Source organism: Podarcis cretensis (assembly GCF_951804945.1).
Source record: "Podarcis cretensis genome assembly, chromosome: 6".
Lineage (NCBI taxonomy): Eukaryota > Metazoa > Chordata > Lepidosauria > Squamata > Lacertidae > Podarcis > Podarcis cretensis.
This window is the reverse complement of record NC_137175.1, coordinates 54,284,582-54,310,730: the sequence shown is the minus strand read 5'-3', so window position 1 is coordinate 54,310,730 and position 26,149 is coordinate 54,284,582. Positions and strand designations below refer to the sequence as shown.

General features: G+C 45.0%; 1 protein-coding gene across 1 annotated transcript in view; it reads left to right on the top strand.

The window, feature by feature from the left end:
- Positions 1-7,061, top strand: part of POMGNT1 (protein O-linked mannose N-acetylglucosaminyltransferase 1 (beta 1,2-)) — a 29,644-nt gene extending 22,583 nt beyond the window's left edge. Inside the window, exons 19-22 of the mRNA XM_079980350.1 lie at positions 192-236; positions 985-1,120; positions 1,324-1,433; positions 2,423-7,061. Coding sequence (XP_079836476.1) covers positions 192-236; positions 985-1,120; positions 1,324-1,433; positions 2,423-2,519 — 388 coding nt within the window. The 3' untranslated portion in view covers positions 2,520-7,061. The remainder of the gene's footprint in view (positions 1-191; positions 237-984; positions 1,121-1,323; positions 1,434-2,422) is intronic.
- The last annotated feature ends 19,088 nt before the right edge of the window (positions 7,062-26,149 follow it).

The window sequence follows — 26,149 nt, the reverse complement described above, 5'->3', positions numbered from 1 at the left end:
CTGATGGCTATCCTAGAATGCCTTTCTTAGTAGCAAAGGTGGACTGTGGAATTAAATAGTGGTTTTATTGCAGTGGATTTACTAAGCAGGATGCTGACACCCAACAAACTGCCTCTAAGGTGTTAAGCATCAATATTTCTCTTCCCCCCCACCCCCCTCTGACTGTCTGTCTTTATCTTTCCATCGCCCAGCTTAAGGAAAGATGCATATGAAATAGAAATCCACCGGCTGCTCAGGTAACTTGAATGCTAGGAAATCGGACACATGTTGATGGTAAATGATGATATTTTGCAAAGTTTTAAAGAGTGTGTGTGTAGGAACTGTTTCATGTTGGAGAAGAATGCTTGTTTGTCTGTAGTTGGGGAGGGTATTATGTTTTTATTCAGTTTTACAGAAGCAAGCATCAAAATTATGCTGATACATCTATACAGCTCTTAGAGTTGTTTTGATCACGGGCAGGCTGTGTCTGCTGTCATTGCATGGATTGATTTTGCTAGCATGCCATGCCTACAAGAGAGGTATTCTAGTGTCCCCATTTGTGGAAAGTGTGGCATCTTGTGTATGTGCTGCAGCATCAACTGTAAGAGGAAAAACAATAAGTGGTAGCCAGGAATTTTGCACAATGGGATCACAATGTTATCAGTCAATCTCTGGAGTGGGTGGGTGGATTTTAACAAATGTTGTTGTGAACTGAAATTATGAAGGGCTGGAAGCGTCCCATCTAATATGCGAAGGGGAAGGGTCCCAAAGAACAATGTAGTCACTTTAAATGTTTTGTCCGACGTATGACTACAAAGTTTCAACAATAGGGGCAACGTAACTTTCGGCATTTTCTTTTTTACTTTTCCCCACAGACTAATTGGCACTTTAAAAAAATTGCTGGAAACCCCTGTGTGTGTTCATACATGTGTGTCTTACGGCTTTTATCTCTTCACTTTTTTGTCTGTCCTCATGGTCCCGGATTTATTTTAATTCCTCCTTTAGTGAGGCAGAAGTTCTGGATCACAGCAAGAACCCCTGTGAGGATTCCTTTGTCCCCGACACCGAAGGGAAGATCTACGTTATGTACATTAAGATGGAGCAGGAGGCAGATTTCACCACCTGGACTCAGCTTGCAAAGGTAACTTCCAACTTTTTTGCCTGCCCAGCCTGTGACATAAAATGAATGGGGTGGGGTTTCTGTAGGCCTCTAAATCCAAAGCCAGTGCAGAACGGGAATTGGAAGGCAGCCCAGTCGACTTAGATGCTGGAGCTTCCATCACATGGCTGATTCAACCTTGATGGCATGTTGCTTGTACGGTGTCCTCTTTCCACTGTCCTTAGTGCCTCCACATCTGGGATCTGGATGTCCGTGGGAACCATAAAGGACTGTGGCGCCTCTTCCGGAAGAAGAACCACTTCCTGGTAGTGGGAGTGCCTGCCTCTCCTTATTCGTAAGTTTCTTTCGTGGGCAGGGGAACATGTTAGTGGTCCCCATGTTAGTGTCAGGCTGCTTAGTCTCTGCATGTTTCTCCCAGCATTTCCCCAGCTAGCAATCAAATCAGATCCTGCTCCCCAAGCAAGCTACAGTAGTTGAGCCTGTCCAGTCACATGTTTTAAGGAACACCAAGGTTGCAGGTTCGATCCCTGTATGGGACAGCTGCGCATTCCTGCACTAGATGATCCTCAGGGTCCCTTCCAATTCTATAATTCTGTGTCTTCATAACTCGCTGCTGCTGCCACCTGGTGCTTGGAACAAAAATTGCAAGGAACTTGGAAAGAAGCAGAGGCAACGCCATTCTTGGCCACGGTTGCTTGGTGGCTGTGTGCACCAGGTAGCTGCACCAGAAGGGCTGCAAGAATAGCTGACGCTGATCTTGGGAGACCATAGCAAGGTGACTGAGAAGGGATGGGAGGCAGCTTCCAAGGGTGGAGACAGATTGGGGGGGGGGGGGTATTGTGTATAATCATGAAGCAGACATGAAAAGCCAGAATTCCTCTCCAGGCAGTTATTAAGAGGGGAGGCCTTGACTCAGTGGCAGAGCACATGCTTTGCTCACAGACAATCCCCAGCATCTCCATCTATAGAAAGGATTAAGTCAGGCTTTCTCAACCTCAGCCCTCCAGCTGTTTTTGGCCTACAACTCCCAGGATCCCTAGCTAGCAGGACCAGTGGTCAGGGATGGTGGGAATTGTAGTCTCAAAACATCTGGAGGGCCGAGGTTGAGGAAGCCTGGATTAAGTGGAATGAGGATGCCTGAAGCCTAGCAGTGCTGCCTCCAGATGGACAACACTGGCCTAGATGGACAAATGGGCTTATGTGGTGCAAGGCAGCTTCTTATTTTCCTCTCCATCTTGCCGTCTCTGGCCCGAGACACTTCTTTAGCTCCCCGCTCCCTTTCCCTTATTTGTATCCAGCTCTTTTTTCTTCTCCTCCTCCTAGATCCAAGAAACCCTCCTCAGTGGCCCCCATTTACATGGAGCCCCAAGCCAAGGATGAAGCGGTGGGAGCCGTGGGAGCAGGAGCGGAGCAAACTTGAAGCAGGGCTGGGGAGTGTTGTCCGTGTTGCCTTCACAGCCTGCTGGGAAAAGGGGCTCAAGACGCCATGGAGCTTCGTGGGAGATTTGTGTGCTGCTTTCTCTGAAGGACTTGAGAAGAGGGGCAAAGACAAAGGGGGGAGGGCTCCCCGCTGCCCCAAGGCAGCTGCTGAGTGTGAATACGTTGCACTGGGAAGGCAGGAGCAGGAGCCTTTAATATTTTTCTAAGCCACTGCAACAATACAATTTTGCGGAGTGGGGAGGGGGTTGGTCGGTCCCATTTTTAACACTGACGCTTTACTAACGGTGGCCACCCTTTCCCCCCAAATTGTGGGTTGGGCCAGAGGGAGCTGTTTGGAAAGGTGATTGGTTCCCTTTTTAGGGAGCTCTTCTCAGACCACTACTTCAGGATATATACATTTGTTGTTGTTATTTATTAACTCTGTGTGTTGGTCGACATCCTTCAAAAGGCAGCTGTCCTGCTTATGTTTCTGGTGGTTTCCAGTTTAGGGGGGGATTGTGATGGGACTCTTAAGCCCTGGAAAGCATGTGGAGCCATTCATTCTCCAGGCAGAGGAACCATCCTGCACATGGCTTGGATTGGTGGCTACAGAGCAGACAGTTCGCCTGAATTTGGAGAATGGCTTTTGTGCCAGAGGATGGAGAAATAGGCCATGGCCTTCATCGTCGGGACTTAAGGACACAAACCACAAATGGAACTGCATGTATCGGTACTGCGGGCAACCCAACCTGGATGCTCAGGCCCAGAATTCCTTTCTCTCCTGTCTCTGATTGTGATGCAAGAAGGGAAACATCAAAATCTCTGGCATTTTATCTACCTAGCAAGTTCTCCTGGCTCTAACTGAGGCACCTCTTCTTGACTGAAATGCTCAATAAGAGCCAGACTGGCGACAACAGGTAGAGGCCCAAGGCTGTGAGGCTTGGTGGAGTTGCTCTTCTGTACAATACCCACAGAAAAGAGCCAAGAAGTGGTGAAGGTGTGTGTATGTGTACAAAAAGTGCCTTGAGGGGGAGTATGTGCTGGCCTAGAAAGCCTACTCAGAAAGGGAGAGTTGAAGTGAATGGATCAAGCCGAACCTCAATTATGTTTGCTCCATTGGAACAAAGCTTCTGTGAGCTCAAAGATCCAAATGCAGGAACACTTGTCCTGCCTTTAGTCTGCAGTGTGGATGACCTGTGGCAATGGCCACTGTTAGTACCACTAAGCAAGGTCAAGCTGACTCCTGTCCTCCATCCTGTGGAGCTGATAGGCTTTGTGTCCTGTCCTGCCCTGCTCAGTTCAAGCCAGTCTTGCTCTTTTTGAGACATAGATTGCTGAAGCATGTTGCTTGGAAAGAAGGAGCTCATAGGACCTCAAGGAAGTTCTGAAGAGGCTTCTTGGGAAAGTAGGTTCTTCTGGAGTCTGTGTTGGCTGGGCAGAGGTAACGGGGAAGGGAAAGGGCAGAAATTCAGGGACAAAGAGGGAATAGTGGTTTTCCTCTTCCACATCTGGTGCCTTATGAGGTGAGTGAAGTCCTTGGGGTCTAGAATGTAACTTTCAGTGAACAGCTAAAGGAAAGGGAGCACCACCTACGAGCAGATGGCCAGGTTCTAGTTTAATGTAATCCTTTCCCTTCCATTTGATGGTGAGGTGTCTTTTTGTTTTGTGTTTCCTCTTCTTTCTCCACACCGCCAAGCGAACCATACATAGTTGATGCTGCCTGAGTCTTTAAGAAAACAAACGAATTAGGGTGTAGAGGACTAGAAAAGGGGAAAGATGGCATTACATCATTTAAGATGTCCATAAGGCAACTGTGGCCTCCATCAATAAGGTACCATCTCCAGCCAACTCCTGAACCTAAGAGTGTCTTGCTTCACCTCACTTGGTCTGTACATTTTCCAAAAAGAAACCCTTTGGCTTCTATCCACGTTAGAGTCTAGTGACTGAGGGAAGACCATAGGGAATTTTGGATGGATGACTTTGGTACAGTCACTGATTGAATGCCGTTGATTTATCGGTTAGTGATGCTTTACTGCAGGGAACCAAGACCTCTTGTCAGTTCAGTCCATACCATCTCAGGGGAAACTGGTGGGTGTGTCTGCCTCTGGAAGGTGGGCTTCTCTTGGCCCTGCCTGTTGGCCTTGATGCAGATACACTCAGCATATTGCAGCTGCAAGGTAAACATAACCCAGAGCTGAGAGTGCAGCAGTTCCTGCCAGAGATGAAAAGGAACGCTTTGGCTGCTGCTTTCCTTGATTGCATCGCTTGCCATCACATTGCCAGTGCATCATGTTTCACTGGAGGTAAATGTGGACACAGTGCTGCTTCCCCCAACAGCTTTTGCAGGTACGGTAGAGCTAAAAGTTAGAGCTGTGCTGCATTTTTGCAAAAAGGATAATTTTTCTGTTATGCCTTCCTTGTCTCTCCTTGGCAAGCATTGTGATGCAGAAAGGGAATCTGTTCCTGTAAACAGGCACCTGAAGGTTCCTGGATACAACTTTAGCATGCGTTTGCATTTTTAGAAACACGCATACAAGTTTTGCTGTGGAGTCTTACTACTGATGACATATGGAATGATTCTCATTGTGAAGCAGCTAGTACTTTCGCCATTTTTGGGGCAACATGGTATGGAGCATGGTTTTTTATGTTGGGTTTTTTGTGTTGTTGTTTTTTTGTTTTTGTTTTTATTTAAGGCGCACAGCACCCTTAATAAAGGGAAGGAGCAATTTCTAAGCAGAGTTCAGCAACCTTTGCCCTCCAGAAGCACATTATGGCCCTTTTCCTTATTTATTTGGTAACCAGAATAGGGGATGTTTTGAAGCCGCCAAATCTCCAAGGCCTTATTACACTTGGCACAAAGTGCAAAGAGTTGGGGCTTCTGCAAATGCACAGCAGCAGCAGCAACAACCCTGAAGGCTTTTTTTAGTGATGGCTAACTGCAGCAATGCTGAATTAGCTAATGTGCTTCTTATTAATTTAGAGAAGCCATTCTTTCCCCTTCAGAACTAGTCATGGGATTTCAGGGGCATGGCAAGTGGAGATCTCAGGAAGCCTAATGCCTAGACCAGCCTTCTCCAACCTGGTGCCTTCCAGATGTTTTGAATGACAATTCCAGTCAGCTCCAGCCACCACAACAGTGCTGGCTGTGGCTGATGGGAGTTCAAAGCACCTGGAGGGGCACCAAGTTGGGGAAAGGTGGCCTGGATCTACAAATACCTTTGTCCTTGATGGAGAGCAGAGCACAGGCCTCTCCAGACTTCATCTATATGTTTGGAGTGAGTGTTTAGTTGTGGGCAGAGGGAGGGGCTAGTTGCTTTTTGCAGCAGAAAGGCATTAGTTTAATTCAGTTTTCACTGTGTGTGACTTTTAAAATAACAAGTTTTCCCTTGCCAAAAGTTTGTCTTCATAAGTTTACCTGTACTACAAGTGCTGCTTCTAAAACAACTGTTTAGGGATGGGAAGTGTTTGATCTAAAGCATTTTAATCTTTAAAATATAGTCCAGCACCATGGACATGAGACTTTTGACTGAAATGGAAGCTAAATGGCCCTATGGGGGTTGTGTATCTTGCTGGCATTGGATTTCAGTGGGGTCAGCATGCCTTTCTCTGGATTACACCCAGCAGCTGCAATCCTATGCTTGCTTATTCTAAAACCTCTTGGCTTCTATGTAGCCAGGGACTTGCTTATGAGTGTGAAACAACTGGAATAAAATGTGTTCACATTCAGCTTCAAATTCCCATTTAAATACAAACAGTATTTAATCCCTTTGATTGCAGTGACTTCTCGACAAACTTTGCAAACAAGTCCAAGGATCATAACCCCTGACCTTGCTCTTTGCAAACTATGCGGGAAAGGATAGCTAAAAGTTCATCAACTGTTCTTCTCTTCCAGTTTATTTCAGCCAGAATCTTTCTGGTTGTTAGTGACAGCATGCTTGATGCTTTGTCTGATCTATCATGGAAATTACTATTTTCTTGTAGCTTCTGGAGGGTTTGGGGGTTATTTTGGTGGTGGTGGGAAGTTGGAGAGGAGAGGGTTCTATTGCAAAGCAGCTAACATTTTTCAGACCAACAGATGCCTAGGTAACATGCGATCGGTTGCCATCAGTTTTTCTTGTTTCTGCTGTTCCCCAAACTATCCACTGATAATGCACGACGACATCAGAATGTAAAGCTGTCGCACCCTGTGGATGTTGGTACCATATGTTAGGCTGCTTGGTGCCAGGTGCTTCAAACTGGTGTAACTGTCCTCTTAAATGATACCATCTAGGACTGAATTAGACGTTCTTGCCACTATTTGGTTTTCACTTGCCACCACCAGCACTCTTGTTTTCCTGTAGTTGTCTTTAACTTAATGCAAAGGGCAATGCAGTTTCCTGGGCTGGGTGCACCTTATTTCCTGGACAGACTTGGATTTCATTTGCATGCAGCAACAGGCAAGCACAGAGGCTGCTGTGTGCAGGGTGACCGACTGCTTTTGGGAATCCAGTTTTGTGTGTGTTGGTTTTTTTGTTTTCCGAAAATAAAGGTGGCGGAACTACTAGCCTATCCTTTCTTTTCCCTACTTCCATGGATGGTCATATCTTGCACCTCAGAAAAGCCTGCATATTTTTAAACGTTTCTCAGGAAAAATGCTGCCTTCACCCGTAACCAGTGGGCACAAATGATAAAACACTTCCCCAGTTATATAAGGTTTCCTGGCTGATCATCTCAAGGCAAAACTTAAAAGTGTGACCAGGTGCATCTGTTTAATGGCAGCTGCCCATAAGCATATTTTGAGAGGAGAGAAAGGCCAGTTACACACAAACCATGGTTAACTTCTTTTTAGAGTCCTACATTAACCACAGAGCCTAGGACTTGCCAATCAGAAGGTCGGCGGTTCAAATCCCCGTGGCGGGGTGAGCTCCCGTTGCTCAGTCCCTGCTCCTGCCAACCTAGCAGTTCAAAAGCATGTCAAAGTGCAAGTAGATAATTAGGTACCGCTCCGGCGGGAAGTTAAACGGCGTTTCCGTGCGCTGCTTTGGTTCGCCGGAAGTGGCTTAGTCATGCTGGCCACATGACCCGGAAGCTGGACGCCGGCTCCCTTGGCCAATAAAGCGAGATGAGCACCACAACCCCAGAGTCTGTCACGACTGGACCTAATGGTCAGGGGTCCCTTTACCTTTACCTTATTAAAAGGCCTTTAGTATTGAGAGCGCAGTTGAGCATCAAGAACATTGCCCTTGAAACGGGAAACGTCTGTTCCAATTTCACCTTGCACACAGTCTCACTTGGTGGCTTCTACAAAGGAAGAACACACTTAAGATTTATAAAGTCCCTGGAACTCTCTGCATGGTTAATAGATAAAAATGAGCTTAAAACAAGGAGATCCTTTAAAGTAGAACACGGGGAACCCTTTTCCGCCTGAGGGTTGCATTTCCTCCTATGCAACCTTCCCAGGACCACTTGCACACTCAGCCCTATATCTTTGCCATCTTCTCATTCCTAACTGAAAAAACATTTGGCCCCTCCAACTTTGCCCTGTGATGCAAAATCAGGCAATTACTGTGTGGCTCCACTAGAGGTACTCAGTCTTGCATAATGTCCAAAAGATAAACTTGAAAAAGTACCATCTATTTGCTTAAACAGGAGAAGGAAGCAACTCCTGCTTTTGAAAGACTGACTTCTTTTTTTAACTACCAGGAAATACCGCTATACTGCATCATGGTCAAAGGCTTATCAGTGGGATGTGATCATGGCATCAGCTGTATGGTCTTTGATCTTCCTGCTTTCCTATCCTTGCCTTGCAATACACCAAGAATATGTGTTGTGAGTCTGGCTGAAGGCAAAATGGATTGATGGTAAACTTCAGTGCAGTTCTTGGAAGTAGATAGAGTAAATGTATCCAAGTGTCTGTGAAAAGTCTCTCCTCTCAGTCTTGTGGACTACAAATCCTGGCCATTGGCCATGCTGGCTGGGAGTGATGGGTGTTGTAGTGCAGCTACAACTATTAGGATATGAGTGTTGCTTATGTTCATATTATGGTGCAACATACTCCCTTTGCATCGTTTATCCGGTCAGCAAACACAGCTGTGCTCAAGTTGATTTAAAAGGGATTTACTTTGGAATAATTTAGTGCAGAGATCATCATATATTTTGGTCCAGGTGGCACATTTTAAATTCTGAGAGAGTGCCGGGGGTGCCAGCCACAACATGGCTGCCATGAGGGGCATGGCATAACACAAAATTAGATAAGAGTACAATAGCTCTGAAGCATGGAATCAGAGTTGGAAGGGATCCCAAGGCTCATTTAGTCCAACTCCCAGTTTTTCCCCTAGTTGTAGTTCCATCTGAGAAGAGGCTTAACCTGTTGAATTTCTGGCAAGAAAATTAGAATCAAAAGGTCAGGTGCATTAAAAGGGAGCAAGGAAGTGCAGCTCTTTAGGACCCATGGGATTCCTATTGCCTGGTGCCCAAACTCACTCATCAATCACAGCTCCTGGCTTCAATCATTGGCAAAAAACTATTGACAGGCAAGAGCAGCTAGACTGGCTTATTTCACATAAATCTCTTAGAAGGCTATCTACCCCTTTCAACAATGGATAGCATCCCTTTGCTTCTATCCACTGATCTGACATCTTGGTACGACTCAGCCATAGTGCCTTGCATGACACAATGTAAGGCAATTATAAGGAAAATATCATTTTGATCATATGACAAGTCACCATTAGGGACTTAGGGAAGGGAGGGTGGGAATGGGGCTTCACTTGTTGGTGTTTTCGGTTTGTATTTTTCATATATATTCCACTAACTCACTCACTCACTCACTCACTCACTCTCTCTCTCTCTCTCTCTCTCTCTCTCTCTCTCTCTGTGTGTGTGTGTGTGTGTGTGTGTGTAATATAAGAGGACTGGAGACCTTTTTAAAAAAAATGACAGCTCAGAGTCTGGGGCCCCATGGTGCCCATGGGCACTGAGTTGGTGATCCCTGCTTTAGCACTTTCTTGACCATGCATATTGCCCTTTATGGGTTTGTACTAGATGCAGCTGGTAAAATTTGCCTATGACAAACGATTATTCTGCCTAGGTGCCCATTCTTATGCGTGTCTCTTATTCGTGCCTTCTCAGAAGTAAGGCTTACTTAGTTTAATGGGACTTACTCCCAGGCGGATAGGATTGCAGCCTTTGCGCTCTTAGGGTTATGACAATGGTCTTAAAGTCCATGTAAATTAGAAACTGGAACAATCTACAGGAAATTCTTGAAGGGGTCAGAGAAACCAACACCCATTTGGCTGCGTGTTTCCTTTTAGAACATTTTATTATGAACTTCCTGTGTTTCTACTTGTCCCTCACTCGAATGTTATAGCTTCCTTATTGTACAAGAGAGTTGCAGTTTCTACTGACACAGTTCTCCAGCCGCTGCCCAGAATAAACTTGTCAAAAAGTGACAGAAAATTCCTGTAGACCAAGGAAGTAAACCAGTGATTTACTGAAGAAATCCCCTTGTAATGGATGTCCCTGCTGCTGCAATCCCACAAAGGCTGAATTAACAAAAGTATTCAGGTGCCTTTTGTGGCCCTCCATATATTTCTATAAGATCAAGTGTTTAAATGGTAATACGGTAACTTCTCTTGTCGTTCTAGATGCAGTCTGGAAAAGGGGTTGAAATTAGTACCTGATGTCAATATCAGATTTGACAAATCCCCCCTCACTCTCCTAATTCTGCATGACCACAAGCAAGAGAGTAAAAGTGCTTGTTTGCTTAAAAAATAAAATAAAATTAACTGCAGCTTGTCCTTTTGCCTGTACCGTCATTAATTACAGTTTGAAACTAGCCAAGTTAAAACCATTGATTACAAAGCTGGCTTGTTTCAACAAATCATAGTCAAAATTGCCCCACATATTAGGATTCAGATATAATCCTAAACCACAGTTATACAGAAATGAAAGCAAACTTTGATTCCCCTCCTTCTGCATTTGAGATTCGCTGTGCCTTGCTCCTGTCAAGATAAGCCATTGTTTGTTGTGATGCTCAAACTGTCCCATAGTGTGCAGTCAACTTGTGGGTCCAGAGGATTGTGTAGGTAAAGTACCATATTTTTCCGAGTATAAGACTAGGTTTCCCCCCTAAAAAATAATGTACAAAATTTGGGGGCATCTTGTCCACAGATAGATCTCCCCCATTTCCTTAAATCGGAATCCCCCAAAATAAGGGGCGTCTTATACATGGGGGCATCTTATAAACAGAAAAATATGGTATATCTGCTTACTGTGGCGTCACGGAGTTGGTTGGGTAGTTAATTAGTTTAGGCAATTCATTTCATTTCATATGTCATTCAGTTTCTCAGTGCAAGGGTGTGTTCTTTTTCCCACAAACACTATCAATACCATTTTTTCCTGTTGTATTTTCTCTCCTACCATTATTACATTAACCAGTGCAAAGCAGCATTAAGAAGCAAGAACTGTGAGTGAAAAAGGTGATAAGGAGTAGAAAAATCAATATATTGTGAGCTAATGGCACTAGGAGCAAACACCTAAGGGCACTTAAAACTGATGCCTGGATAAAATTGGCTTTTGACGGGTGATGTAGCTCAAGGGCACAGCCGCTGGATTTGGTACTGGGTGGCATTTTCTACTAGGCTACAAGAGCCTGTGGTGTATGATGCATAAATTGCTATCTATAGCAGGAACCCAAACTTTTGCTCTGGTGAATTGGTTTTGCAAATTGGCTAGGTCTGACGCAGGTAATTCAAGCTGGTTTGCATCCATGATAAATATACATAGGTTAATTTATCACAGGCTCAAAGCAGGTAATGTCATTGTAAACGAAGGGGGGAAAGTACACTAGAAGCAACACCATAATACAACTAAAATAGGTCCAATCTATGGTTAATCCAAGTACAAATAGAGAAATCTTAATCACGTCTGGAAAATAATGTGTAGATTGGGCTTTGGGCTTTCAAGAAGGAAGTTTGAACCAGTGCCACTACATTTTGGGGGGTTGGTGAAGGAGAGATGATGGGGGAAGTGTTAGAAACTTCCAAGGGAATACAAAGCACCCCAAAATTTTGAGCTTTCATTTAAAAAGCAAGGTTGGCTCCAGCCCTCTCTGAGTTTATACAATTGGATCCCTAACATAGGAAGCAACTTTTGAACTATGAGGAAATCAATTTGCCCATTGCGCTGTACCTTGGGGGAGCCTTTCAGGAGAATATAAACATCTATAAACTCAACTTTACTTAAAAAAAAAAGTCAGCAAACTACATTAATGTGATGTATTAGCTTCTCTATGGTAAATAACTACCAGACATTTTGTCTTTACCCCTGTGCTTTAGTAGGCAATAAGGAACAGTTCCCTTTACACGATAACATCTTTATATAGCTATGTACTCTGTTTACAAAAGCAGTGAATAATGATCAATCTTATTTTTCAAAAGGAACACTAAAGGCAGAATTCAAAGAGCTGTACACTGTATTTATTGCTTGCTTGCTTGCTTGCTTGCTTGCTTGATTCATTGCATTGCATTTCCATCCCATCTTTCCACCAAGGAGCTCAAGGTAGTATGCATAGTTTCTCCTCATTTTATCCTTACAACAACCCTGTGAGGTAGGTTAGGAAGGCTTAGAGTGAGTGGCCGGCCCAAGATCACTCAGTGAGCTTCATGGGGATTTAAACCCTGATCTCACAGGTCCTAGTCCAAACTACGCCTCATTGGCTATTGTATAGAGCTTCCATTCACCTAGTGAAGCTTGCCCTCTGTATATTTCTGACACAGCAATATTATGTGGTTGAAGACTGGAAGGGAATAAAACAGAGAGGGAAGGAGCCACGTAGACCACCTTAAGCTCCTGAGAGAGAGAGAGAGAGAATAGAATAGAATAGAATAGAATAGAATAGAATAGAATAGAATAGAATAGAATAGAATAGAATAGAATAGAAATCTAATAAAATAAATGCCACTATGAATGGATGGCAGAATTTAACAAATGGATGTAAATACATAAGCAGAACAGTTTCTGTACACACAGCAGTAAATACTTGGCAAGCAAAGTCAGCCCCTTTGTGAACTATTGGAACTTGCTTTGTGGACATGTGGACCTATCTGCACTCTCCATTTAGAGCAGCAATAAGCATGGCTTCCCCTGAAGAATCCTGTGAACTGTAGTTTGTGAAGGGTTCATAGAGTTGTTAGGAGGCTCCTATTCCTCCTCACAGAGTCTCTCTTCCCAGGAAACTCTAGAAAGTGTAGCTCTGTAAAGCCAAATTCAAAAAGCACAAACTTTTCGATGCAAAGTTTTGGGGAGTGTAATGAAGAGCATGCACCCAATTCTCCTGTTTAAAAAGTGGACATGGTTTGCCCAAAATGGTGGGCAAATCACCAAGGTCTGAAGGGCCAGATTAGACCTGTGGGCCCAGGGCTCCACACCACTGGTCTACACAGACTGATAGCATCCCTCCAGAATTTCCATCACTGGTTTCTCCCACCTCTTTCTGGAGATGATGGAGACTGAACTTCGAACCATCTGAATGCAAAGCAGATGCTCTGCAAATAAGCAGCAGTCCCTTTTCTTAATTATTAGGGATAATGGCAGCTGTGGTCCAGAAACACCGGAAAGACCATAGGTTCACCACACAGACTGCTACAAGGCATCGGAACCACAGTCCTGCCTGTTGCCATAATATTTCTTCTCAGCCTCTTCATGAAAGAGCTTGTTTTCTAAATGGCGAGGAACTGTAGGCAAGCATGAGTTTTAACATCAAACTGAACTGATCCTGCTGCCTCAAAGTATTTTGTTTTTTAATTGTTATGTTTCTCGTTCTTGCAGCACACAACCGTATCCTTTTAATTGGTAACTTTTTCTGGTTTAATGATAAACCTAATATAGCCAATGTCTGCGTCATGGAGTCTTAATATACTCTGAAGGGTTTGTTCTATTCTGTTATCATCAAATAAAATCCAGCTGGGATTTTGAAGAAAGTTAATGGGAATTTTTTTGTGGGGGTTTTGCAATTTGTGAGTTCCCTCATTTACATTCAGATCCCCTGAGAACTTCTGAAAACTTTTGACTGAGCTTAATGAAATTAAGTTCAGTCAAACCATGTTGAAACAGACTGTGTGTTAACTGTAACAACAAACAAATCACTTGTCGCATAAGGATCTGACATTGCACAGGTAATAAACTGATGAATAACAAATCCTAAGTAAAATAGAGAATTAAGTGATATTTAAGAAATAAGTACATGACAATTATTCTCATTTTACAGATTGGATATGGCAGGAAGTGATATGCCAAAGGTTACCTAACAAATCCAAGTCGACCAAGCATTAAAACCAAGGTGAACAAGAAAGTAAATGAATAATGAATGATATACCGTATTTTTCATCCCATAGGACGCTCCGTGCCATAGTACACACCTAGTTTTTTGGGGGGGGGGAATAAAGGGGGGAAAATTCCCTTTATTTCCCCCCCAAAACCAGGTCGGGGAAACCGAACCAGGTCGAGGAACAGCAGGATGGCGGCGCTGCGCCTCCCTGCTGTCCCCCGAGCTTGTGGGGCTGGTCGATGTCTGCATGGCGTGCGGGGTGCTCTGCTTCAGTGCGCCCTGCCCACCAGGCGGCAGGCTGCTATCCGCAGTGTGGGGAGTCCTGCGGGGAACTCCTGCAGGGCTCCCCACGCTGCAGATGTTTGCCCGGCATGAGGGGCGCTCTGCTTCAGGGTGTCCTGCACGCCGGGCGGCAGGCTGCTATCCGCAGCAAGGGGAGCCCTGTGGGGAACTCCTGCAGGGCTCCCCACGGTGCGGATGTCTGCCCGGCGCGAGGGACGCTCTGCTTCAGGGCGCCCTACGCGCCGGGCGGCAGGCTGCTATCCGCAGTGTGGGGAGCCCTGCGGGAGTTCCCGCAGGGCTGCCTAGGCTGCGGATACGTTCCCGAAGCGCCGGGCGCTCTGCTTTCAGCGCGCCCAGCACTCCGGGAAGCAGGCTGCTATCCGCAGCCTAGACAGCCCTGCAGGAACTCCCGCAGGGTTGCCTAGGCTGTGGATATGTTCCCGAAGCGCCGGGCGCTCTGCTTTCAGTGCGCCCGGCGCTCCGGGAAGCAAGCTGCGGATGTCTTCCTGAAGCCTGGAGAGCGAGAGGGGTCGGTGCGCACGGACCCGTCTCGCTCTCCAAGCTTCAGCGAAAGCCTGCATTCGCCCCATAGGATGCACCCAGATTTCCCCTTCATTTTTGGAGGGGAAAAAGTGCGTCCTATAGGGCGAAAAATACGGTATTTAAAGGGAAATTGAAACAAGAATTGCAAAAAAAACAGAGAGCCTCCAAAATGAACCAAAAACCAAAAGAGAATGTGTCTATTGAAGAAAAAGATTGCTTTCCAGTTTAAGGTAAAGGTAAAGGTACCCCTGCCCGTACGGGCCAGTCTTGACAGACTCTGGGGTTGTGCGCCCATCTCACTTAAGAGGCCAGGGGCCAGCGCTGTCCGGAGACACTTCCGGGTCACGTGGCCAGCGTGACATCGCTGCTCTGGCCAGAGCCAGAGCCAGAGCCGCACACGGAAACGCCGTTTACCTTCCCGCTGGTAAGCGATCCCTATTTATCTACTTGCACCCGGAGGTGCTTTCGAACTGCTAGGTTGGCAGGCGCTGGGACCGAGCAGCGGGAGCGCACCCCGCTGCAGGGATTCGGACTGCCGACCTTTCGATCGGCAAGCCCTAGGCGCTGAGGCTTTAACCCACAGCGCCACCTGCGTCCCTCTTTCCAGTTTGCTTTAATGCAATTTGCTTTGAAAATAAAATCCAGTTTTTTCAGCATCTTGTGACGTGTTCTCTTTGGTTTACAGGAAAATTGAACCCATTTTCATGGCAATAGCTATTCAAATTTATGCTGGAATATTTGCATAAGGAACTCTGTAATTCTATTAGGCGTTCAGCTCCATATGTGTGAAATGAAATATGGTCCCCTTGACAATGATGTTTGTGCTCCAGAAACTATCCCAGCCAAAGCAGTTCACACATTGTTTTGGAAAGTGCAAATTAAGCAGGTTTGCTTTTAATGAATCAAATTTTCCCCCCATCACTTGTTAAGTGTTGCCCTTCTCTGTTGTCATTTGAATTGCATACTATGGGTTCTTGCTTAGCTCCTCTTCAGCGACCTCCTAATACTTAATGTAAAGTTCAGCGCACTAATTTTTTGTTGCTAGGAAAGTTTATCACCTCCTGTAAGAAAGAATAAGGTTCCGCCTAGACAACTGAGTTTCCCTCCAAAATTAGTCATGATTTGGGAAACGTACAAGATAACCTGCTAGTTATTTCTCACAAGGGTCATGGTCCTCCCCACTTTAAACTGGGCAAGGTAAACAAAATAGCAAACATACAGGAACTTGGAGGAAATAAAGAGTCGTATGAAGGAATAAAGGTGTTTTGACTCTCATCCAGGAAGACCTTTCCACTCCCCTTAAAGATAAAGGTAAAGGGACCCCTGACCATTAGGTCCAGTCATGGCCGACTCTGGGGTTGCGGTGCTCATCTCGCTTTATTGGCCAAGAGAGCCGGCATACAGTTTCTGGGTCATGTGGCCAGCATGACTAAGCCGCTTCTGGCAAACCAGAGCAGCGCACGGAAATGCCGTTTACCTTCCCGCCGGAGCGGTACCTATTTATCTACTTGCACTTTGACATGCTTTCAAACTGCTAGGCTGGCAGGAGCAGGGACCGAACAACGGGAGCTCACCCCGTCACAGGATTCAAACTGCCGACCTCCTGATCGGCAAGTCCTAGGCTCTTGTGTTTTAACCCACAGCCCCACCCGCGTCCCTCTCCTTAAAGATACCTTGATCCAAAATACTACTTTAACTCCAGAATTTAATGACTGGGTAGCTCACAAGCTTCAGCAGGACCCACTTTACACCCTACGTTCTCAAGGACCAGCTTCACGCTTTGCTGGACTACGGACCAAGCGACTGGTAAGAGAGATGCTGTAGTCTTGCTGGTGCAGGATATGAATGGGGAGAGCGTAACTCTCACATGGAAGGTACGTATCTCTGATCCCTGGCTTAGGTTCCACTAACTTCAGCACAAGGTATACCCTTCCCCTCTTTCTTTACTTATTTTATTCTGTGAACTGCCCCGAGACCTCCAGCGGTATATAAATTCGATAAATAATAAATACCGTATTTTTCGCCCTATAGGACGCACCGGCCCATAGGACACAGCTAGTTTTTTTTGGGGGGGGGGGAATAAAGAAAAAAAATTATTCCCCCCCCAGCCGCAGCTTCAGCGCGCCCCACGCTCCGGGCAGCAGGCTGCTATCCACAGCCTAGGGATATCTGCCCTGCGGATATCTGCCCGAAGTGCGGGGTGCTCTGCTTCAGTGCGCCCCGTGCTCCGGGCAGCTGGCTGCTATCTGCAGCCTAGGGAGCCCTGCAGGAACTCCCGCGGGCTCCCCAGGCTTGCTGATAGCTTCCTGAAGCCTGGAGAGTGAGAGGGGTCGGTGCGCACCGAACCCTCTCGCTCTCCAAGCTTCAGTGAAAGCCTGCATTCGCCCCATAGGACGCACACAGATTTCCCCTTCATTTTTGGAGGGGGAAAAGTGCATCCTATAGGGTGAAAAATACGGTAAATAGTGTGAGTCTGTGGCCCAATGCTGCACTCACTCTGCAGGGTTTGGGTAATTAGGGATTCTTTTACTTTTAAGCTCAAAGTATGTCTGTGTTGTATGATCTTCTGCCTGTATGTATGCAATCTTGCTGTCTGAAGCAGCATCCACATACTCTTGTCTCTCTCATTTGATGTTACACACCAATTTTTATTTCCTGACATGTGAATTTCTTATTGGACATAAGGTTAAGGACAGAAACACATATTCATAAGGGATGCTTGCATTGACTTCAGCAAAAGATCCTAAACCTTTCAGGGGGTGTTGCATAGGGAACAGGTGGACACACATGTGGGTTCACAGGTACACTTTGTAGGAAAAGGACTACCCCAAGGTAAATTTGTGAGGCAACAGAGCACACAAAATCTTACTCCAGTCTTCTGACCCAGGGTATTACTGTATATCATCGCAGAACATGCAAGTAAAGTTGTTTAAACACATGATCACATCACCTGCTGCTGTTCGAAACCTCCTTTGTGTCGCAGAGCTATTGAATAGCAGTTTTATCTTACAGCAAATATTTGCATGGCTATTTATCTTCCCTCTATGGGAACATGCTACTCACTATTGCTCTAGTTAAATTGTGATAAGCTCATGGCATCCAGGGTGTGGTGATCAAGTCTTTGAAAAGTCTCAAAGACTTTTCAAGCGGACTATAATGAACACGGATTACGGATTGATCCACCAAATAAATCCTGTATTCTGAAAGAGACTGACAAGGAATACTTTTTTGTGCTCATCTCTAAATGTATATATTTGCTCCTTCCTCTGAGGCCAGTAAGTATCCTGTCCTGTCCTCAGTTCCCATATTGATGGTAGTGTTAACAGCAGTTTGACATCTAAATCCTTGCATGATGGTTTCCCAATAGTCGTCAACAGTATAAGCCAGTCCTTACTTCAAATCTCACCTCAGCAATGTACTCTGTTTGTGGCCACCCCCCTTTGACAGTCCACTCTCTCCCCAAATCTGGGTCATCCATCTGTAAATGGATTTAATAATAGTAGCCTCTGAAAGAATGTATCCAATTTCAACAAGAAAGAAAAGTGGGAGGCATCTAAAAAAAACTGGTGTGGCTCCATAAAGAGCTTACAAATTAGCTAAGATTTAAGAAGGGCATGCATGTATAAGAAATGGAAGAAAAGGGAAATCACAAAGAAGAGTATATATGAGTAGCCAACAGTTGCAGGAAGGTCATCAGGCAGCCCAAAATTCAGAATGAGCGCAGGCTTGCAAGAGTGGCTAAAAATAATTTTAAAATGTTCCTTTGGCTGTGTTCAAAGCAAGAGGAAGAACAAGTTGCCTACATGTGGCATTATAGTCTTTGGAGTTCCTAGTCTCCAAGCTCACAAGCCAAATAAAAGAAAGGGGAAATGTGTGCATACAAATATAAACCCACAGCCTCACCCCCAAGTCAACCACACCAATGGATCGCTTTCCCTCTCACCCACAGCAAAGTGTGAGGGTCACATGATCGAGGGTGTTTCACAACTCTAGTCACATCGCTGACACGCTAACTCCAGTTTGCTAACTATAGTAACCTTTTATCACACTCATTTCCTATTGCAAGTGTCCTGGAAAGGGACCTTTTTAATGCCGTTCAAGCTGCTGTACACGTGGAAAGTCCAGTCAGACTATATCCAGTTTCATTTCCTCATACCATCTCATGACACCTCTAGGTTGCCTTAGCATTTGTTGCTGCTGTTTGGATTTCCTCTTGATCAAGATTTTTTTGTTCTTAAGGATTACAAAGAGTAAGGCTGCCATGTCCTCTAACCTCTGTGTGCCATTCCATCTGAGGCAAGGGGTCAGAACAGTCCGAATGCAATCCTAATTGCTACAGTCACTACCGCATTGACCTTGCTTGCTAAGCATTGCAGCATTGTAGGAAACGTAACATTGCAGTAAAGTAGGAAAAGGAAACCAGGGGCAAGAAACCTGTGGCACCTCCAGGGGTTACTGGACTACAGCTCCTGGCATTTCTTTCCTTTCTTTCTGTAAAGTTTTCATTTCATTTTATGGTGGATATAAAACGGAGAGAACAATTATAGCAACAGACGAAAATTAAAAGATGAAAAACAAAACTATAAAATAGGCATGGACTCCTAAGTGGTGCAGCTAGCATATTTGCAAAAGCTCAGCACGGTCTGGTACAGTTTCAGATTGGGTGGGGGACCGTGTCTTGCGGTTGGACTAGAGTTGGTTCCCATCCAACTCTATGATTCTATGACTCCATATCTGAGTGGTGATATTGCGCATGGGTTTAAATAACCAAGTCCAAGTAAAGACTAACTCCTGACATTTTTGACCATTGGTTGGGCTGCCTGTCTGATAGGAGCTAGAATACAACAACATCTTGAGGATCATCTAGCCCCTCCCCATCTGTGAAATAGATCAATGCACATATCATCATAGGATTGTAGAGCTGGAAGGGTCATCTAGTCCAACCTCCTGCAAACCAGGAGTCTTAACACTCAGTCTCCCATCCAATTAGAAACCATACCAGACCCTGCTTAGCTTTGAAAAGGTGCTAGCAGGTTTATTGCTGCACCACCAGGAGGTGCCTAGAATCTCATGTTCAACCCAGTGCTGGGTTTTTAATCTGTGTAAACAGGATGTTGTTAAAAATGCATGTGTATCCTGTAATTTGTTATAAGACACTGTTTCTCAACTGAGCTTCACACAGGTTGGAGTTCTAAAGATGTTCCCAGTTCATCTTTAGCCAAGGTGTTAAGACCTTTGTGTGGGGTAAATATATCCCTGTCCCAGCAAGACCCCCTGGTGTGAACACAAACAGAAATGAATACAACACTAATGAAGCTGTGCTGATATGAAGTGCTCAGTGGGATAGAGTTGTGAAATAGCGGGAAAACTTCATGGGGTGGGGATTTCACTGGCTGTAATGTGGACATACTCCTTGCCTGGTGAAAAGAGAGCATGCCATCATGCCATACAGCAGAGAGAGAGAGAGAGAGAGAGAGAGAGAGAGAGAGAGAGAGAGAGAGAGAGAAATGGGTAGATAACAGAAATTAGGTTAGAACAGGGATGGGGAACCTGTGGTCCTTCAGATGTTGGACTACATTTCCCATCAGCCCCTGCCAGCATGGTCAGTGATAAAGGACAATGGGAGTTCTAGTCCAGTAACATCTGAAGCCAAAGGTTCCCAATCCTTGGGTTAGAAGGGGGGGGGACTGTTAAAAGTTCTAAGAAAAAGCTTTCCCCATGGTTAACGTATTAACATTGTGTGGCCCTCTACAAATTAATATACAGGGATTTGAATTGTGCCCTCCTGATCTTATTTGTAACCCCCCCTGGAAGTCCGTTTCCCCCTTCACCAGCAGAAGGGGAGAGTAAAAAAATGTTTCGTGTCAGTTGTTTGGGACTACAGCTCCCATCAGCTCCAACCAGCACAACCAGAGGCTACCAGGTGGAAGATGTCAGCTTTAAAGGAAGGGAAGGAGAAGGAAGAAGAATCAGGGTTCAAGGCACTTTGTGTGTTTGCCCTGAGAAGGCAAACAAAACCCTGTTTCAGTTCAAGGTGACTGCCGGGTGAGCAAGCAACCTTCAGCACTCCAGGAAATAAGATGTCTTTAATAACTGCTGTGCCCTTGGAAACCTGTTTTCTGTGGGTGGGGTTGAGAACGAGGTAGAAAGAACACTGCAGGAGTTGAATTGGAATAGGGCCACACAGGCTCATAGAAAAGAAGCCTGCCATTATGGAGATTTCCCAAGGCAGCCTTCCTTTGAAATATTGGGGCAATCTAAGAAGGTACAATATCTACCATGTAAGCCAACTCCATGGCTTGCAGCTGGTCACCAGGCTATTTATTGCCCCTTCAAAACTGCTGTTTATTCCACAGGAGCAAAATTACAGGTATATGCATCACATCTTTTCTGTATTGGCCCTAACATGTCTTTTTTTTGGAGGGGGAGGTTATAACCTCAAGCTAGCGATCAGAAAAGGACAGAAATCTGCATCAATCTGAAATGAGACACAGGGAAACCAGAGGAAAGGAGTGGTGACTCATCACAAGAGGTGGCATGAAATCAGCTTGGAACATTGTCTAATGAAGTGTACATGGTCAACATTTCTCTCCTGCCAAGCAGCAGGAGCATCACCCATAACTAATCAATTAAAAAGTGGATTTACATATTTTTGTCATAATAGAGAGGCAGGACTCATGCTCATGTTTTTGCAGGCTTTTCATTATCCAGCAACCATCCTTACCTGATTGTATCAAAGACAATACATTGCAGGGAGGAAGCCAAAACAGGGCAATGCCTGAGAAGTGATGGTGGTAGAATAAACATGTTTTTGCAAATCAAGTGCAGGGTTATTTATCTGCAACCACATCCTGTCCCTTCTTTCTCTCATGCGTGCAATGTGATGTTTTGTCCAAAGATCTTTACAAAACGGGCCTCCCACTGATCCTCAGTGGACTCTAGCAAAGCAGACAGACACCAGCATTTCCATGTCAACACAGCACCATTTGCATGGCTTTGCAAATGTGGTAGGTGCAGGGCAGTAAAAGAACAAATCACCAGCTATGCTGAGGACACAGCTGATATTGTGCTGGTTTCATTGCAGCAGAGTCAATGAATAACTCCAAGAGCAGTGCCACACTAGAGTCAGCTGAGCTCTAACTTCTCCATGGTTGCTACTGTGATATGGCACATTTCTCGGCTGCTGTCCTCAGAACCTCAATCCGGGGGAAATTAGTCAGGTCTATGAAATCAATTGGACTTGCTAGTCACAAATTGCTTGCCCTGTTGGTTTTAAGAAAACTTAGGTACAACTTGCTTTTCATAAAGCAGCCTTTGCCAACATGGTGTCCTCCAGAATTTTTGGGCCACAACTCCCATCATCCCTGACCATTAGCCATGCTAGCTAGGGCTAATGGGAGTTGTAGTCCAAAACACTCAGGGGAAGGCTGCTGTAGATAGCTGCCATTATATTCAGCAATGCTCTGTACGCTGTCTATTTCGACATATCACAAGGCTTAATATTCCAGTTTTTTAATTAGCAAAGACCTTCAAGGCAGTTCCCCACAATAAATGTAAATGGGGTTGAACTTAATCTGAGTTATAATGCAAGTATAAAAGCTACACTGACAAGCATTTTCCAAGTTAGACTGCTGCAGCAACAGCAAGGAAGTGTTTTGTGGCAAGTTAAACATCTACTCTGACATAAACTTTCATGAACTACTGTCTACTTCATCAGATGCATGAAATGGAATCCTGAGATGCAGACACACATATACAGGTGGGGGGGGGGAGAGACTATAAAAAGAGAAGTCAGAAGAAAACAACATTCAGAAAAGTACAGAGAGCGATAATTACATATTTAACAGTGACTGTTTCAAAATACAGTTGTTGACAGCACAGAAATCCTGTTATCGTTAAAACAATTAGCACATATAGTGTGAGAAAAATCCACGGTGCCAATTCAATCCATGTACATGGCTAGCATGTATGTTTGATTACTCTTCCACCATTCATCCTGCATTAACAAAATGGTACAAAAATAGAACACAAGAAGCTCAAAAGGTTTTAAGAGGGGGCACGTCTGTAACATGCAATTACATTTCTCAGATATTGTTTTACAGTGTCAGCTCCCCTGCTGTCTTTTGGAGGCAATCAGGTAAGGTTGTCATTGGATAACAATAGGGAACATTACTCTGCCTGTTTGTGATAGTATTGAATCTCCACTACACAGAAAGAGTTCAGACCTATATGAGGTGGGGTCTGTCTTGTCAACCCATTCAATTTATGATGTGTGATTTTCATGCAACACCACCCTACCCATCAGCCCACATGGCAACGATATGACGTGGACCAAAAAAACTCTGTCAAGCATAAAGCTCTTTGAATAACCTTGGGCTGGTTGCTATGTGATAGACTCATTTGCCTTGCAAGATTGCAGCCAGGATAAAGAGGGAAACACCTCCCCACCATGTATTACCCTGAGTTCTTTGGAGAAGGGAGTGTTGGCCAGAAATATGATACTTGCTTATAATAATAGTAAATGAATTGTGGATGACAACCTAATTGTCACTTCTAGTCAGTCAGAGGATCAGGAACATTTTCTTCTAGATTCGTTTGTATGGGACAAATTTATAATTTCCCCACTCTCCGTTCTTCCTTATATCTACAGCAGAAAGTTACCACCTTTATTTTTCAATTTTGTTGTTCTGTATGGGACAATGACAATAAAGATTATTGTATTGTATTTCACAACCTCTGTGGCATATGCAAAATCAGCTTCTCTGGAATGGAAGAAACTTCAAGTTCATTTGCATTTGTAAACACTGCTTAATTTTTTTCAGAGCAATTGCATATCAGTGTGAACCAGAAGGTACACAGGAACAGCAGCAGATACTCATATGAACATAGCTGGGATGAGTGGGTGTTTTCTCTGCGCATTGCCTGGCTCATGGTAACATTCAGGGTTGGCCCTTCCATTAGGTAAATGAGGAAGCTGCCTCAGGTGGCAGTGAGACAGTGGAAGACAGAGTTGTGTGTGCCTCCCGTTGTGTGTCTGGCTGTATACACACCATACATTTAAAGCAACATCCCACATCTTGCAAAGACTCCTGAGAACTGCAGTTTGTTAAGGGTAGCTATGTCAGGGATAAACTACAGTTCTCATTATTCTTTTTTGAGGGGTGACTGCTTGGAAGAAGCCCTGGGGAAGAGGAGGCATGGAGATAGATGGCTTTGAGGAGGTGGGGACTTTCAATCTCAGCAACTGGTTTCATGGAGTAAGATCTACAGGACATGAGCTGCTGTGCTCATTAGGCCTGAAACTCTGTCCAGTCTGTGAAGATCATGTTTCACTAATGAAGAGTTAATTCCAGCTTTGAACTGAGTGATGTATTCATCAACTGGCTCTGTGACAGTGGGGGAAGAGATCCTCATCTACAGTGGCGTAGCGTGGGGGGTGCAGGGGGGGCCGGCCGCACCGGGCGCAACATCTGGGGTTAGGGCAAATCCACGGGTTAGGGGGCGCAAATCCACGGGTTAGGGGGCGCAAATTACTTGCCTTGCCCTGGGTGCTGACAACCCACGCTACGCCACTGCTCATCTATATTGAGCAAACCAGATCAGCCCAAAATATTGACAAAGTTGCCTTTAATAATTTTGTAACTTAAAAAAAATTGTGCATAACTGAAGGTCATAACAGTTTGGAGGTAACAGGAAACCTAGGCTAACAACATTCTGCAATAAATTATTATTGCATCCAGCTGATGAGGAAGGCATGATGCAATCTTATTGACATTGATATCTTGCCCAAGCGGTAACTACACAACGCAAAAGAGAACAACAGCAGCAGTAATTATATCCACATGATTCCGCAAACACAAGTTCTCCGTGAGATTTCTTTTCCATGGATAACTATCTCACACCATTACTCTCACCTGCTAAATCAATGCTGCAAATACCTCCTAGTCGTTGCATAGGAGGTTCAAAGCTCCTAGAAGCTGTCAGCATGCGACAGTGCTCACACTCCAGGAGCGGCTTTTACTGGCTGGCTAAACCAAGGGAGGGTAGCTGATGGGTTTCAACCCTCAGTGAGTTAAGGACTTCCCCTGCATGTGAAGACAGGCTCTGGCAGATTGAGCAGATGAGACCAATAGCAGGTGCAACAGTCAAGAAGGCAGTTTCTGCATATGCTATATAGAGAGAAGTAAGGAGTAAATGGGGCTCATCAACCTGGGAAGGTAGCCCATCTAGGAGAAGGAAACCTCCACTGCCTTGTGGGATATCTTTGGGAGAAGAAAAGGCTAAGGAGTAAACCCTACACAAATTCTGAGTGGATTCCCTAAGACGGTTGGATGGCGGTGCCTTGTACGCCTCCTTCTGGCAACTCCTGCTGCCAAGCTGGTGCCAAACATCATGCTCTGCTAGCCTTGGACCACAACAGAGAGGCCGAGAAGGTGGTCTTGTGCCTTGAGGAGGTCACTTCAGGGCTGCTAATGCAGTGGTTTGATTTCACCCCCAGAGGCCCACTCCATTGTCTCTCAAGACAGTTGAGTGCCAACAATTAGTTGTGTAATACAAAAATAGTGTGTAGCAAACTTACAAACAAATAAAAAGACAGAATTAAAAACTGAGCAAAAAATAACACTAGTAAAATTAGTGACCTCAAGAACAAGAGAGAGAAAATGAACAGTTCTAATAGTATTTAGAAGAGAAAAATAACTCCCCCCCCCCAGCTAAATGCAGTATTTTAGCATTACATACACAAGCATCTAAGTAACAAACAGATAACGCAAATCAGCTAAGTGAGAGGGGGTAGTGTTGTAAGTTTGGGGGGGCAAGACTCCCCTAAGGGTTAGAGTTTAAGCCAGGGGTAGGCAACCCAAGGCCCGTGGGCCCAATTACCTTCTCAGTCCAGCCCACGGATGGTTCAGGAATCTGTGTGTTTTTACATGAGTAGAATGTGTCCTTTTATTTAAAATGCAGCGTCTCTGGGTTATTTGTGGGGCATAAGAATTTGTTCATTTCCCCCCCAAAAATATAGTCCGGCCCACCACATGGTCTGAGGGACGGTGGACCGGCCCACAGCTGACCCCTGGTTTAAGCAAACCTCTACATTCTTGAGTCCAGTAGGGGCTGGAGTTTAAACCAGTTTTGCCATGTCCAGGAAACTGCCTGGCAGAAGAAGCATCAAGATGTAATCACTGAAATGGCAGCGTCATGAACCCATTAAAAAGGCCATTAAGGGAGACTCTCTGGGCTGGGCAGAAAATGGGGAAAGCTACTTCCTGAGGTGAGAGATAGTAGAGACAAAAGGCCAGAGTTTCAGGAGGGAAGGGCAGAATTTTAGTGGGCAATGAGGTAAGTGAACAGGAATAAAAGTGTCAGTTTTGCAAGCTGGAGAGGTGAGGGGACCAAAGCATGAGGTAGGCAGTTGTTTATGCTGCAGAGAGGGTCAGACCCAATGGTTGTGGTCTCTTTACATTGGAGGATGCAGCAATGGAAGGAACAAAACTCTTAAGATG